General features: G+C 37.6%; 1 protein-coding gene across 1 annotated transcript in view; it reads right to left on the minus strand.

Annotated features, from left to right (window-relative positions):
• Positions 1–324: 324 nt before the first annotated feature.
• Positions 325–16,914, minus strand: part of BCAP29 (B-cell receptor associated protein 29) — a 22,697-nt gene continuing 6,107 nt past the window's right edge. The window contains exons 4-8 of the mRNA XM_017811563.1: positions 16,744–16,894; positions 13,103–13,238; positions 10,312–10,423; positions 2,635–2,735; positions 325–1,295 (exon numbers count right to left, since the gene is read on the minus strand). Coding sequence (XP_017667052.1) covers positions 1,257–1,295; positions 2,635–2,735; positions 10,312–10,423; positions 13,103–13,238; positions 16,744–16,894 — 539 coding nt within the window. The 3' untranslated portion in view covers positions 325–1,256. The remainder of the gene's footprint in view (positions 1,296–2,634; positions 2,736–10,311; positions 10,424–13,102; positions 13,239–16,743; positions 16,895–16,914) is intronic.

The following is a 16,914-nucleotide window of genomic DNA, read 5'->3' on the forward strand; positions in this document are numbered from 1 at the left end:
AAAAAAAAATCTGCAGTGTCACAGAATTTCTGAAAACACATTCTGTACTACTTCAGCAAAGATAAAATATTTTTTTAAAACATATGCATTTTTATTTAATATGCTATGTTATTATGCGTTATACTACTTGATAAGCTGTGTTTAAATTCTAAGCTAAACAAATTCTGTTCCCAGAGCAATCAAAACTACCCCTATGAAGAAGACCGTGCTTTCAAGAAAAGTTTACATCACCAAGCCAGAAGTGTATTTTTTTCCTAGTAACATACCTGTTAACTGTGATGAGATAGCATACTGGGAGAGATTTATAAGAATAAACCCAGAAACTCAGGAACTTAAACAATCCCTTTAATATAACAAACATATCCAACTTCCAAATATAAACTGGGACCAACTAACAAATAAGAAACTCAAAACAACTTCCTGAATACCAAAAAGGTCTTATGTAAAACAGTGCTCATTTATTTGAGGTATCGTATCCATGAAAACAAAACAAAACAAAACAAACTGTCTACATTTAAAAAGATTTTTTACTTAGCAAGGCGAAAGAATTTAGGTGGTACATAAGAGTAAACAGATGTAAACAGTGTAAAAATACAGACTGCTAATACCAGCCAACCCCAAACTGAAATAACCCAAATATTAAAGAAAAATAAACCAGAGGCATGCAAAATATTGTTTGTCAAAATACACTCAAATCCATGTGGCTAAGTGGAAGTCAAAAGCTAGTGAGATGGATTTAGAAATGCAGTTTTCCTTTCTTTATTTTCCTTAGATTGATTGTCATTCAATTTTCCACTGAAGTGGAATGGCTGATGAAAAGCTTTTAACCTTCTTCAACCCAGCGGTAACTGAATTTTTAAAACTCCTAACGGGTGTTGAAAAGGAGGTTTAGATGTTTTTATGATATAGTGTGATATACAACCTCACTCAAATGCTACAAGCAAATGTTGCATGGTCTGTTACCCTTATGGGAGGCAAAAGCTTCGAAAACAGTCAAGTTGCTTCAGGCGGATTTTTTAATTTCTCCTCAGGAGAGCAGTGACAAACTCCATGGTAAATCCAGTACACCACCTAACATTTTATTTGCAACACAGAACATTTTGGCAACCAAGATATATTAGAGGAATCTGAATAGTGACCTGCAATGCATGTGCTTTTCAGAAAAATCAAGTTTTCAGATACGCATCAGGAACATAAACAGCACAAGGCTTTTCTCAATGGAGCAACTGTACTGATGCCATCCGTCTTAGTGGCACTTACAGGTCTTTCTTATCTTCTGCTTTATTTAAACTTTGCTGAAAAGAGACAGATAAACAATTTAAGTTTGGCCAAGATCAGAAACCATTGACTTCAGATGCTGCATTTTGCCCCCTTGCAGCCACACCTGATTTGTTTACCATATGCCTTTCGAAGTTCCCATCAATACCACCCCACAAACACTTGTGCTTCTGATCCCAGGATAGCCAGGGCTGTGCAACCCTAGGTCTGCTTCCCATTCATGTTACATCTGAACTGCGCAGCAAACTCAGCAGAAAGCATTTTCTCCTATCAACCGATTTATCCCTGGGAGCTGCACCCTCTGTGTGCCCAGGACCTTCTGTTCTTTCCATTCAGAGGTAAACACAGAAAATGGTGAGGATGTGTGTTCTAGACCACAAGCCTGTTAGAAATGCAGCAGGACTACTATGGCTCATTACACAGGGAAGCACAACAAGGACAGGACATGCATGGTGGTCTCGATTTGAACACACAGATCAGTTGAGCAATCTCTGTAGTACAGGGTGAGGCTGGGAATCAGTAAGTGGTTTCACAAAGTGCAGGAAAAATAATTTTAACATCAGTCATTTATTTTCTCCCGAGATCACTACTTGTAAAAAGGACAGCTTTCATTTTTATTGAATTTTGGTTGAGACAAGATGTTAGGCATGGAGCATATGAACATCTGTCAGACAACTTAAAAGAACAGAGAGGGCTCCCAGTTTTATCAGAAATAATTACTGTATATTTCATGGGTGTATATTATGGGTATTATGACCACGCACATATGCAAACTCAATCAAACAGCTAACAACTTTTGGTTATGTGTTTTTTTAAATTATTTTGTACTTCAGTTTGAATTTTATAGTAGCCTGTTTTTAGCCTGTTTGTTGTGTTTAGGCTGTTTGTTGTGTTTTTTGGTTTTCTATTCTTACACATCAACAGTATTGCGGCATTTATAATCCAGTATTGCAAAAACATGATTAAAGAGCAAAGAAAATAAAATTATTTTTATAAATGATGTATATACTCCTCCCCCACTACTATTCCTATCATTTTCTTACAAGATTTCAATTTGATCATCACATCCAAAACTATCTGAATTTTATTTCCCAAATGACAACAAAACTGAATCTAACAATTTTGACCTGAGCTTTGCCACCCAAAGTGCAAAAAATGAAAACGCTAATAACTTTGTCATTCTTGTAAAACTAAATTCTACTATTTTGATGAAGTTTAAGGACTGCTGCCCATTGTAACCTTATGACATACTAAAAATTTTGGTAAATTCTCTTGCACAATAAATACCAAACAAGCAGAATTTTGCTGGTACAATTTCAAAACACAGTGCTTGTATAGCAATCTGGAGCCACCTACCTGAAGCCGTTCATATTCCTTCATCAGATGATCATATTCTCTTCTAACACCATCAGATTGCTTTTTAACTGCAGCCACTTCATTTTTTGCCTTTTGGAAAGCTGTAAAATATCAGAATTGGTGTTTTAATTATTACTTGTATTTCTGCAGATCCTCAGAGCCCTGGTTGTGTATTAAGGCTCCACTGCAGTAGACATTCCTTCCTCTAAAAAAGCTTGAATTTAAAACACAGCATCACAGATGTACACAGGAAGAGATGTTCAGGACAGGGAAAGAGAATGACCTGTGTTCAGTAAGATCAGCACAAGGAACGGGAAGGGTCTGTAAGACAGGTAAGGGCGAGACCAATAAACTGTTGAAAGAGGGGACAAGTTAGTCATGACTACTGTATTCTGTCACATTGGAGGAGACAGTTTTAGAAAAACTTCACAAAAAACCCCACAACTCCAAAATCAAAACTGTCAGCCCTCCTAAAATAAAGAGGGAACTCAAATACTTGGCAAAATTTTCACAAACCAGCTGAGACTATCTACAAAACATGGGGGGAAGGGAGAGAATACATTATTACAGGAGCACAGACCCCTCCTTTTCACCCTGTTCTTTTACCATGCGTGAGTTAATTGATTAGAAGCATCAATTTATGGATGAGAAGGCAGAAATGGTAGTGGGAGGACAGACAACTGTGAACAAAAACTTTTCACGTCAGAAAAAGTAATTATTACTCTACTCAATCTCAACACAATAAACTGAGAGATGTCTATGCTGCAGTATCAAGCAGCCCAGGACCTTACCATGTCATTTAGACATTTTCGTATTCCTCTGCTGTAGGTATCTCAGGTATCATTGTATTTCTCTGCTGCAGAGCACAGCCATACTCTAAAACTTGATATATTCATGCTAAAACAAATGCTGTTAATGACCTAATAAGGCTGGCTCATATAGCCACTTAAAAAACCCCGAACAACCAAATCTGACAGTACAAATAAAAAAAAGAACATTTGCAAATTCCTTTTTCCAAAAATGTGGATCTATCCTTTGACTGTGAATTCCCTGAGACAGAGCCTTCTTTCCCAGAGACCTCCAAGACACTCAAGAATTGCAGCACCTCTAAGAGCCTATTCCCAAGAGGAGGAGTTAGATCTGTTTGGTCTGAACCAGATTTCTCTTTGGTTGCTAGTTCCTGAAACATCAGAAACTAGATTTGACCATTCTTTCACATGCAAAAAGGAAAATTCCCTCTCCATTTCTGCTATTTTTAATTAGTTTGAATGTATAGATGAAAAATGGTTCTCATTTCAGAAGCCTGCAAGTGGTTTTCCAGTAACAGGACTTTTACCCAGCCTGAAATTCTGATTTACTGAAGTTAATAACACTTCTGTCTGTTGATTCCAATGTGATAAAAAAATTCACCCCATCTCTTTACATCCTTTCTTTAATTTCCATACTCTCACACAGTTATCCTTCATCCTTTATGGCATTCTTGACAGCATCAACACAAATTTTCTAAAGGTATTGGTATTTGGAATAACTATAATTTCCACACCTGTGAGAAATCAAACCCCAATACATTTAGTCTTTCTTTGATCTTATTACTGTTTAAAATATTCAATAGTAAAATTTGGAAATCAATAAAATAAATTTTTGACAATTTGATAAACTTCTGAATTTTAAGCTGTAGACAAAAAACTGTATGTATATGCCACTTCACTTCTTCAAGAATCTGCTAATTAGAAAGATAAATTCTGCTTTTGTTTGAACATTCTTATACATAGTTATAGTAAAAATTAATGAGAACTTATTTCTGAAGAAGTAGGAACTCAATGTTTTTGATCTAATACTATTTAGTTATTTATAAGCAGCAGCACAGTACTTTAGTTGCAACTAAAAACTACTTTATCTTTAAAATATGAACAAAATACCTAAAAACATCTACAAATCAAGAAAGCTAACAAGCTACTGCATTGTTTTAATGTTTTGACCAAAACAGATGTATGACAGGAATACCTCACCTAACCCTAGAAGACGAAAAAGCAGGGAACAGATTGTCCTTTCCACCTGTGTTGGCTATGGACAAAAACCCAAAAACATCAACAAACCACTAACCCCAGACTTGTTCCTGTTAGGACCACACAATTAAAAGGAGCATCACATCTCTGACAATGTGAATTCCTCAGTAAACCAATTTCTTTGGACACCTTCTTGTCAAGCAACAGAGCCTGTTCGTATCTCACTGCTCAACTCTCCTGCACTGCACAAGCACTGCAGTGCAGCTCAGTCGATGGCACATGTACATTGTTTGTCATATGGACTGTATCATATGAACACGGATCCAGCAGGGAACAGAAAATCCTTTGTGTGCACAACACAGTTTTTACTTCTGGCTTCCATCTGGCCTGTTGGTTTTTCTCACAGGGGACAGAACAGCTGCACTGGCAGCAAGCAAACCCCAACAGCTGACTGTTCCTACCAAAAAAGGCTTGAACAGGCAGGAGGTGAGGATGCTGCTTCTACATTAATGCAACTAATGAGAAGAATAGTCAGTAAGTCCCAAAACTCAAATCCAGCCTCAGTACTGTGAGAGGTAGGCTATCCTTTTTCATTTCTTCCCCTTCCCTTAAAATAATAATTAACAAAACATTCTTAGGGCAGTGTTTCAGTGGAAGACATTCGTGGAAAATTTTATCCCTTTACACTTGTGTTACACGTCTGACTGGAGGTCCATAAACTAATGTAACATGTACAGTCTGGGAGAAGTAGAGAACTTGTCCTTCTCTCACCACATTCTCTGTATCCTAATCCAGCACAGATAGTTTACTTTATATTGCTCTGAATTCAAAGCAGGACGAGGAGATTACCACAGCCCAGCAGCTGTGCAGCCCAGTAGCATTTCTATGATCCTCTCATTCAATAAGCATGGAGAAGCAAACACTAAAACAAAACCAAACAGCAACAAAACCAACTGATGATTCTTTGGGTGTTTTCTTGCACAAGTACTAGTCCTGGTCTGACTAAATCACTTGACTTACAGTGCTTGCTACTAAGGAAACCATCTGGAACTTACATTAGCATTGCTCACAATACAAGCCTACAACCCAAATGATTTGGACTAGTTAAAGAGTAAGAAAGAGCCCTCTCTTTTAAGAGTTTTCAAGTTGAGAAAGAGCTATTCACATTTAAGAATTTAGGCACTGACGGCACAAAAGATTTGCCAACAAATACGCTTGTAAGGCTGGGAACACAACTCCAGTCAAGTAATTCCATACTAATTCTGAATTCTCTTCATAAGATATAATGGTCAGATAGTTTAAAACAAAAAGGCAGGGCCAGAAAAATCAATCACAAATTTGCTTCAAGTACCTTTTGTAACCTCAAAAGAAATCTTGTTACGAAATGATATTAAGAGAATCTTCCGGACGGCATAAACAGCCTTGTATAACAAACCCACGCTTGTGTATGCGGCGCCATCCCTTCCCATCAACTCCTATTGCGTGTGACGTTGTGCAATGTCTCCCACCAAGCTTATGATCCCACAGGTAAAAAGTAAGGTTAAGTAAGACTGACTTTGTTTCTAAAACCTCCTTCTGCCATTGGCTTAAATAACACGAGATAGTGGCCGATTCCTTTAACTTGTTTTTTTTTTTTAAAACTAGAGTGCATCAGTGGAGCTCAACATAGGTTTCATATATGGCACTAGCCTGCCTGGCAACACAAAGGCCAAGTTGAATTCTCCCTTGCAGCCAGTTTTATGAAATGTATTCCCAATGCCTGTATTGGTTAATTATCTAACACCTAATAATCTTCACTTTTAAGTGAAAGCTGTACATCTGTACATTCATACCTTCTGGAACAGTTAACAATTAAAAGCTATTTCAAAACCAGCCCTCCACATAAATTATTGCTCTCTTCCTGTCTCCTACAACACTATGCAACCACGAAACGAAAAACACTTGTGACACATTCTGTACACAAAACAAACCTCAAAGGATGCACGGGAGTTTCATCAGAATTTCCTCCTGCCGCACTGTATGCCTATGACAACGATATATAAATAGAGAGTATTTTCAGAAAAAGTTGAACTAAACTTCAAAAGCATCTAAATGACTTCGGTGAGCCAGCACATATTTCACGAAGTGGAATCCTAATGGAACAGATTTTGTCTCAATGTGGCACTACAGACTCAGTTCAAGGATGCAATTAATGCCACAGCTCAAATAACTGCACACAGAGATACTGGGACTTCAATGCCTGTTGTGCTACATCAGCTGCCAACAGAAACTTAAGGTGCATGCCACTTGCTATGAAATATTGTTAGAAAAGTGAGGGGTCAACAAGCTGGAGAGGAGTCTGTCACCAGTCTGTTCTGCCACACAACCTGATCGATATTACGTGTTCTGTATAAATTTATGTTGTGTAAACAAAGCTGTAGCCTTTACCATATATTAGGAAAGTGTCACTAAAAACGATATGATAGAAGTTGAAATAGTACAGCATTGCAGAAGTCTCCCTCCTGCCCAAAGGGTCCAATAATAACAAACTGATACTTCACACACAGGCATTTCCACAGTTTGGGATCTGTGAGCAAGAAAAGAAAGTTAATGCAACGCTAGCCCTGTTACTGCCCCCAGCCCCAGTAAGGACTGCTGCTTTATGACACTTCTCTCAGCTCTAACTTCATTTTCAATTTCATATAATTTATTTTCTTGTGGCTTTGTGGATAGTTTTCAAAACCTGAAACAATATCCTAGCATCTCCTTCTTCCCTAGAAAATCCCTGTAGGTCCAAGATTAGCAGTCATACTGAGAGCCTTTAATTATCTGAATCAACATTTTGTTAGAAATATGTCTAATGTGTAGCAGGAGAAAAATTCTCACATCTGTGCTGTGTGCTCCAACGAGTATGTAGGTATCAATGAGACATTTTTCATCATATACAACTTTATCAATAAATCACCATCTCAAAGGTTTCTATACAGTCATGTTATTACATGTCTAGGTATGCTAAAAATGGATTTAGGCTCTCAAAGTGCTAGCCCCACTGCTGGGTGCTTATAAAGCCCTGACGACAATATGTGGAGCTGCAATAAAGTAGTGAGGAACTAGTCCTCTTCATTTCTGGAATTAAACAACAAAAGGCATCAAGAGGAATAAGAAAGTCAAGTCTGAAAAGGAAGCAAATTTGGCTGAAATCTTTGTCATTTATTTCCAACCTTTCCTCAGATTTTAGTAATTTCACTACTCAGTCTCCATACTGTATTTTCAAAGCACAGAAGGTGGAAAAATGTCTTCTTAACTTAGGATTTCACTTACAGTTAATTGAGAAAAGAAGCTGACTGTGTTTCCTGTAAAAAGTGAAGAACTAGAGATGAGTGTTCTGAAAGTCTGCAATAATTTCCGTCTACACTATAATTTCAGTAAGGAGACATACAGTATTTTCTCTGCCAGTTGTAAATACTGACTCAAATACTGACTCAAAACCTTAGAGAAAATTTGGATCTCCAGTGAAGTCACAGCACTGATCTGATACTAAACTGCTGTGAAGCAGCCTTATATTTAGGATTCCTCCTGGGTGGCACTCTGTTTAGTCAACCAACATTTCAACATGTGGCCCAGTATAAAATAATGTATCACCGTGCATCAGTAGCTTAACATACGTCCCAGACCAGAAAAATGGATATTTGAAACTACCTTGTGAAAAAGATTAAACTTGGTTTTCCTTCCAAACAGCCAAAAAACCCCTAAATGCAAAATCCCAACCAAACAAGAACAAAATCCAGACTTACTACTTGCACTGATACTATCACTGAAAAATAAACAAAAAGAAAACCTCCAAAATTAAATTCAGTGAAGTTTTAATATTTATACTAGTTTTGCCTTGTTTCATTACTAGTGACACCTTTACAGTCTTCGTTCCCCCCCCCAGTTTCATGGATTGGACACAAAGGAAAGGTCACTTTAGTCATGTGAGCTCAGTAGCATGAAACAAGTAGTTTAAAAGAGGTAAAACAAGCTTTTCAATCTCAACTTTCATTTTGTGTAATGCATTACTCACACTTAGTGAGCATGAAACTCAACATTCACCTGCTCAGTTGCAGGAATTCCAAAAGAAAACAGTAAATTTGATTCACTTTCTCTAACACTCCGTAGAAACCTGTGTCTGCGGATGTGGGATTTGAAACCTTCTGGTTATCAGTTTGCTCAACACAACATACAAGAAAACTTACTTTCTGTAAGACAGACATACCTTAATACCACCTAGCTGCTGATAGTAATGCCTATGGGGTTTTTGGCAATGAGGGGGATGGCATCAGTGGAAGGGTTGTAAATATTTTCCTATTCATTCCTAAGAAAGACTCTCTCCCCCACTTTTGCCCTAACAAAAGATTCAAGCATGCCTTAATTTATACATCTTTTGCATGGACAACAGCTCACAGGGAGAATGCAGCTGAAGCAGCATGAGGTAAATCTATTTATTCCTTCACTTTCTCTAGCATTCCTGTCTGAAAAGCTTACACTATATTAGTGTTACATACCAACAGTTAGTTTAAATAAAACATATGCATTTAAATTTTCCATTGATCCTGTCACTTCAAAGGCAGTTTTCTCCCTCTTTCTTCAAGAAAACAGCAGGAGAGGGAAAACCCACTATCAAACCTGCCTGAGAATGTGAACTTATGAGACTCTCTATTTAAAGATTGTTGTTGCTTCAAGCCTAGCTGAAAACAGCTGTTCTACAGTTCTAGTTTGAATTCCCAGTGAAAAAAGACAATGAAAAAGGATACATGAAATATATGCTGTTATTCTTACAGCTCTGTAGCACTGCCATGCAATATGAAAGCAAGGCTATGTTTTGATGACAACACACAACTTGGTACCATGAAAATCTGTATTTTGTTACATTCTGAACATCTGATTAATGTTTACTAGATCACAGGCAGTGTTATCTTAAAAACATCAATCTCAGAGGAGCAGGTGTTCATAAGCATCACACACCTTGATAGATCCCAGTAAGACAGAACCAAACAGGTAAAATCTGCTTCTATCTCAGTTTGGGTTGCCTATAAAGCAGTTTTGACAACCTAAACCTTAAACACGGAAGCTGTAACAAAAGTATTATGTTACAAATTGCAAGGTATGTTTTCTTGTAGACAAAAAAAAAAAAATTAAAAAGCTAACACCTTAACACCTCTGCTGCAGAACAGATATAAATTTAGAATACTTGTCAAGGACTTCTCTGCTATCTGATAGAAACCCTATGTTACAGTAAAAAGCCTCAACCACATACTTCCCCATTTCATATAGGGAGAGTGGCTGCTATGTATGATATGAAAGACCAAACTCATGCCTATAAGCAACCTGCAATTGATTCCACATCCTGGTCATGTCATTGATGAAGACAAGTCAACATCACTTAAATATATCCTTTCAATTTGGTAATAATTATAATTTAATTAAAGTGTTCCAATTACCCTGTACACATTTCATAATGAAACATTTACTAAAATACAGGGATAGCAGTGATGTTTTGCTAGTTCCTAGTCAAATGTAAAGAAACGCCATGCCAAGTGTTCTGGAAATGGATGAAGTAAGTTAGTTAATGCTACACCTAGAATACATTTTTGACGTTCAGTGTTGAAATCATCTTTTTCTTAATTGAAAAGAAGCCCTAACTAATACTTACCAGTCGATGTCTTCTGTAGTTCTGCTTTCAAATATTCAACTTCCTCCTTCAACTTTTCCTGAGTTGCTTCCTTTGACTCTTTCTTTTTACCACTTCCTTGTCCACTCAAGGCCTAATAAAAACCACAGTTGCTACAATTAATTTTATTTTCATTAGCCTGACATTAATGCAAAACACCCAAAGAATGTCAACTTCAATCTTGCAAACCAACAGGTTTTATCAAATGTCAACGTGATACAGGCAGATGATCATTCTAGAAAAAAACCCCCCTGAATTAAAAAAAAAAAATAAAGGAGATAAAAAAGCTCAAATGTTTTAGGTCGATAGTAATGGCACACTTGTAACAGAATGGTATTATTTCCTGTGTAAGAGTATTTCTGCATCAGGTGTACAACTTTTGTTTATGTTATAAATGGATTTTTCAGAAGATATACGCTGGGACTTGCCAGTGACAGAACACGGTCATATTTATGTGCAACTTGTTCTAATAGTTTATTGCGATTTCCCTCCTTGTAGGTTTGCAGTTGCTTCTTCCATCTTCAGAATACTTCAATATCTAGATCCAATTTCCAGTGAAATTCAAGAAAAAAAAACTAGGAAAGGATTCAGGAAGAGCCCCATAAGCACTAGGCACAAGAGCAATATCTTCCCTGTACTATAGAACTGCTGGCACTACTATACTTATGCACGTTATTAAGATGTAAGATTAGACCCCATAATTAGATCCTTTGCTCTACTTGCCTCTACTGCCCAACCACATATCATCTGTTATGAAAATGGCAATAAAGTGGAAAATGCTTAATGGAAAAAAGAAAAGTGAAACATCTGAGATAAACAGCTGTTAGGTGAACTTGTGATATCAGAGTTTACTGGGCACAGGTGGGAGCAAGGGGGAAAGATTACTTTAGGAAGAAGAAAAACAAACTGTTTATAAAGATGAAGGAAAAGAACCTTTTATAAAGACTGGTAAAAAATCCACAGAAAAGAGCTGAAGAAAATTTTCCAGAAGCTATTTAATCAAAGAGTGGAGATTACACTGGACTGCTGGTAAGAAAACAATAGCTAACTGTCTCCTTTACTTTGTGATCACCTCTTTCTATTAATATGCAAATAGTTATTTCTGTAAGCTTTCATCTTAAGTCCTGTACTCCATGGAATCTCTGAACAGGAGATAGTGCAGACCTCGCACACCAGAGTGAACTTACAGTATTTATACTTGCAGCCAGTGCCTTCTATGCAATTGCTCTCACCTCTCTCTGATGGCAGAATGAAGCACACTTGCAAATAAACACAAATGCAGGGGCCAAGCCACTGGATGAGAGAAATCTAAGTCATAGTATGTCTATAAAGTTAAAATATTCCAATTCCAAACACTTCACATGTCCGTCACAACGGAGATCCAGCCACAGCATGTTGCCGGGACCTGTGGCTACCAGTGTTTTTGTAAACCGTGCAATCAAATACACAAACAGAAACACATAGGAATACAGTTCCCGGTTTCTGGCTATCGCTTACAAGTGGCTAAGAGAATGTGTTGCTAAGGGAATACGAAAGCAGAACAAAAAAGAGGACTTTTGGCCAAATCCCAACAAAACAGAGAAGAAAAAAAAAGTACCATAGGCAGTAAAGAGACAAATTCCATGGCTGAGGGAGGGAGTCTGGATCATTTTGACAAAATACCAAATCACAAAATTTTGTAATCATTACATACTCAGGAAACACCTAACATGCTCTAATGATCTTTGTTTTACAACAGCTCTCAAACAACTGCAGTTTTCCACATCCTTCTTGTACTTTTTTGTCTAGAAACTGTTCTCTGTCTGAAGATTTATTACAAAAAAATTACAGTGCTTGTAACCATAGACGCTGTGTTAGACAAACTCGAAGGAAACCTGTACACACGTGCAGTGAATTTTGTTTTGACAATGAGCCAGACTGAAGAATGCTCTAAAAGTCTTCATACCCCACATATCTGCACACTAGCTTATGGTTCAGTCTCTTCAAACAGAATTCAAACTAATCAAGGAAAGATTTCATACATTTATCTTGATTCTTTTTGATCGCTTCCCTTCCTGCACACAATTGTGTACTGAACCACAACAGAAAAATGATAGCTTAATTTTCTCCATTCTTCTCATAAAAATAACATCTCTTTGATCCATTGGTGGTTCTTTTAAGTAAGACATTTTTGTACTCAATACTACTTAATATTACGGCAAAGTCCTACTAAAATAGGAAAGTATTAGGAAATCGGCTGACCCACTATAAAAAGATACAAGAATACAAAATACAAACCCACCACAAAAAGATACAAGAATACAAAATACAGTAACTACAAAATATCAATTTTACAAGACTGGAGAAAATCCTATTAAAAAGAAACACCCAGCATGAGAACAGCTGTATTGTAGGATTTTTCATCCTGCACTCCTATAGTCTTGACCTAAACAGCCAATTTTTCAGGATAAAAAGAGTTAAATTAGTGTCTCACTCTACTTCATTACGATTAAATTCAGAGAGATATTTTAGTCCATCTCTTACTACTTCGATGAAATTTGTCCTGGAAAGACAGAACATCATTTATTTGGATTACTTCAGTTTCCTTTGTTAGAAAAATGCTACTGAAATTTGTTTTCAGTATTCTGAATTACATATTGTAAATACATAGTTCTTCCTTTTTCCACCAGAGGGAAAAAAATGAACAAATATTATTCAGTAGCAAATCATCCTCACAGTATTTTGTACTAACTACTTGCTGAATAAGAAAATAACTAAAGAAGCTCAAAGATACCTCCTGCAGCCTTTCATTCTCGGCCATGTATTTTTTGGCTGCTTCAGTAGCATCATTTACTTGCGTTTCCAGAGCTGCATGAGATGCCATCTCTTTTGCCAGCTGAGTAAGAAGGGTGACAGTACGTCTCAATACACTGTGAAGAAATACAGTGAACAGAACTGTAATTCACATCATAATTTTTTTCTTTCTAAAAAGCAAAACCCAAACCAACAAAACCCAAAACAAACCAAACAAGCCAGAAAACCAAAGCAACCCCTTTTCATTTGCTGCATTAGCTATAAAAACAAAACCAGAAGAGAACTGTTCAAGCACTTGAAGGGAAACATCCAGGTTCATCCGTAACAAATAACAGTAAAAGGAGAGACTGAAAATATTTTCATCCGTCAACATTCTGATTTTTACTTTATGCAGAACCTCTCTCCTCCTAAATACCCACAGCCATTAAGGGGTCAGACATGCTTGCTTAAAGGCTGAATTACGCTTAATTTTAAACAGGATGGATCTCCAAATTGAAGACCCAAACAACATGTTATGGTAAGGAGTACAGTGCAAAAAAAAAATAAAAAAAATCCCACAACTTTATAAAAGGCCTTGCAAGAATAACATTAGCAATGTGAGCATTTTAATCTTCAGAGTACTTTATCAATACAGTTAAATCAAGAGCATGCATATGGCACCTCAAATCTAAGCTTTGCCTAGATTTGATCTAGTGATTGCCTCTTTGCATCACTACTTTTGTTATTCATCTTGGGAGTCTTTCAAAGCAGTATGTTGCTGAAACAAGCCAAAGTAACACTAAGTTAAATTAATGCCTGTAATATAACTATGCAGCTGCTCGTCAAAGAAATTTGAAAATCCAAGTAATTAGCTTTTTCATAATTGAAAAAATATTAGTAGACCTTTTCAAGGTAAGCCTCCCCTCACCCCCCAGCTTCTTCACTGAAAGCTCATTTTCTTACTTTTTTGGGGATTAGTAAAAAAGTTAAGGTTCCCATGTCACTGCTTTTCCAAGGCTTAGCATGTTTTACTATTGCTTATTAATTTATAGGAGTCATTAAAACACCACAACTAAAACAGAATCATAGAATCATGTAGGTTGAAAGGGGCTTCCAGAGGTCATCCTGCCCAGAGTAGGGACAGGTTAAGCAGATTGCTCAGATCCTTGTCCAGTTGATTTCCCGCCATCTCCAATGATGGGTGATTCCACCATCATTCAGGGGCCTTGTTCCAGTGTTTAACTGCTCTTGATAGTAGAAGTGCTTTTCTGTCTTTTCTATCTGAGGTTCCTGACCTGTTACCTCTTGTCATTCCTGTGTGGATCCACTGAAATGAGCTCACACCATCTTTTCTACAAGCTACTGCTAGACAGATACAGCAACCAATAGGATCTTCCCTTCAAAGGTTCTTTTCTGGCTGAAAGACAAGCTCCGTCTTCTCTCCTCAGAGATCCCCATGGGTCATCACAGCAAGGACACATGCCATCCTAGGATAACACAGACTTTTATGTACCCAATCTGCTTATGTACTCCCCAGCTGCACCTGCTAGTGGGGGTGATGTTACATTACCCGCCGACTATCCCAGAAGGCTCAGGGAATTGGGAGGCCAAACAGCAGAACTTATCAGTATGAAACAAAGCAACCTAAGGTTGATCATGTTATACTCAATGCCTCACTCTTTTCCAAATATATAGTCATTTGGTCCCAGTGAGCAGTGGGCTCATGTTTTCTTGAGCTTGCCTTTAGTTTTCAGCCCTTCTCGTCCCTCTCTGGTTCTGCATGGGGTAACAGAGGGCCAGACAAGCCTTGGTAGGCTCTCTGCACCTTCCAGACATCAAGCCAGACTAGCAGATGGGTGTCTCTGTCCTACCCAGGGAACAGTCTCTGGAGACTATGACCCTTCTCTTTTCTGTGCAGTTTGCATATGAGGGCTCAACTGGATCCAATACCTCCAAATACAGGAGATCATTTTCCTTACCCAATGTTCCACAATTGCTGAACCACAGATGAAAAGCTTTTCTTGTGCTGTCACGTGTGACAAGCTCCCAGCCTCCTCTATTTTGTGAATCTCCATCTACCACTATTCTGGAATTTTCCTATTGGCTGATGTGCTGAAATGAACTAAAACTGACCCAAAGAATGAACCAGGGGCATCCAAGTACCTGTTCACACCTACATGTGGTCTGAACTTGGTTGGGTGATGGTAGTAGCAGTGCAGGGTAAGACAACCCAAGGAACACTTTCCTCATCTTCTCTGACAGACATTTTGCCTGTTTAAGGGATAAGCAAAATAGCTCTACTAAGAAAAGTCCTTTTATCTAGCCACTACTGTAGGAGTACTTATTTCTTCTAAATTTTGGTAAAAGGCCAATAGCCCAAAAAAACACATCAAGCAAATCTCTTCAACAGCAGAACTTTTATGCACAATAAAATCTGCTGGGGCCACGTGAGAAGTTTTCTTCCTTGAAAGCTGAGTGGGAGTAGGATCCTGGGGGACCAGCTTCCAGCTCTTGCACAGGACACAACCCAGCTATTCCTCTTGGAGCAGAGATCAAAAACATATTTGTGCATATTTACTCAACCTTTGTAAAGGAAGACAAAGAACATGATGCATTCATATCACTATTGTGCAAGGCTAGAACCACGTTTGTTTTTTCCAATGTTTTCCTGCTCAAGTTTCATATTAGACACTTTTTTATGTTCAGCGCTCCTCAATGATCTGCTAAAATGGCCATACGTCACTCTAAGGGGAAGAAGTTTGTCAGAAGTCTCTGTGATTTTCTTGATCTGTGTTCTTCTTGCTTATCTAGGCAATGTCAAGCAGTTCACTGAAGTAACTCAGAAAAGGACCAGCATTCTTTGCCCAGTCACCACAAAAATGTACAAATAGAAACTCATTTCACCAGCACATCCGTTTCGATTCATTCACATTATCTGTGTCCAATGAGCTCATGTGCTCCCTGCCCACTGTTAAGACCAGCAGGTTGTTGTGGCTACTGATTCACAGATTGTCTTGGCTGCTACTGCTGGGCAGTATAGAACTATCCTTTCCTTTACTGTTTTATTAGCTGTACTTAAACATCCTGGAAGGGATTTAATATCATAACACCATAGGAGGCAAGTTACCACAAAGCGCTTGATCTGAAATATATCTGAAACTTTCCTTGAAGGCTGGAATATTATCCTAAGTTCTTAACTTATTTGAGCTTGAGATGAAGTGGTTGAAGTCAGGCTCAAGTTTTGCTTCTTAACACAGCAGGATGCAAAAATACCAGCTTGCAAGATATAACATTATTTTAACAGTACTTTAGTTTCTGATTTTTTTTATTTCAGTTTTCCATGTTCAAAAAAAGGGTATAATTTTAAGGAAGGAAATGAGTATTTCCTGAAGAAACTTCTGCAAAGTATACATTTTCTCCAGCATTCAAAATGTTTCTTTCCGTGTGTCGCTCACACATCCTTCCAATCTTCAAATATTTGTAAGGTATTATTTTCCCTGATCTTACTTGCCTCTTATCCAACCTGGTCACACTTAATTTTTTAATCTCTTGAAATTGGCCTTCTGATCTTTACTTTACAATTTGTGCAACAGTTCCTGTAATAAACTTACTATGTAGATACTAGAAAAATCTCATACTTACAGCCACAGAAATAAGGAAAAACCTGAGAGATAGAGGTTTCTTTGCGATCGAAAGAGTTTCATCTGAATGTGATCAAAGGCACTACTATTGATGTTTGCAGCCTTTTCATTCACGTGAACAGATGAGTACTTCCTGACTTCTCTAACAGCATCTGCAAACAAAAACAGTCCT

This window comes from Lepidothrix coronata, unplaced genomic scaffold (genome assembly GCF_001604755.1).
Source record: "Lepidothrix coronata isolate B3197 unplaced genomic scaffold, Lepidothrix_coronata-1.0 Scaffold32, whole genome shotgun sequence".
NCBI lineage: Eukaryota > Metazoa > Chordata > Aves > Passeriformes > Pipridae > Lepidothrix > Lepidothrix coronata.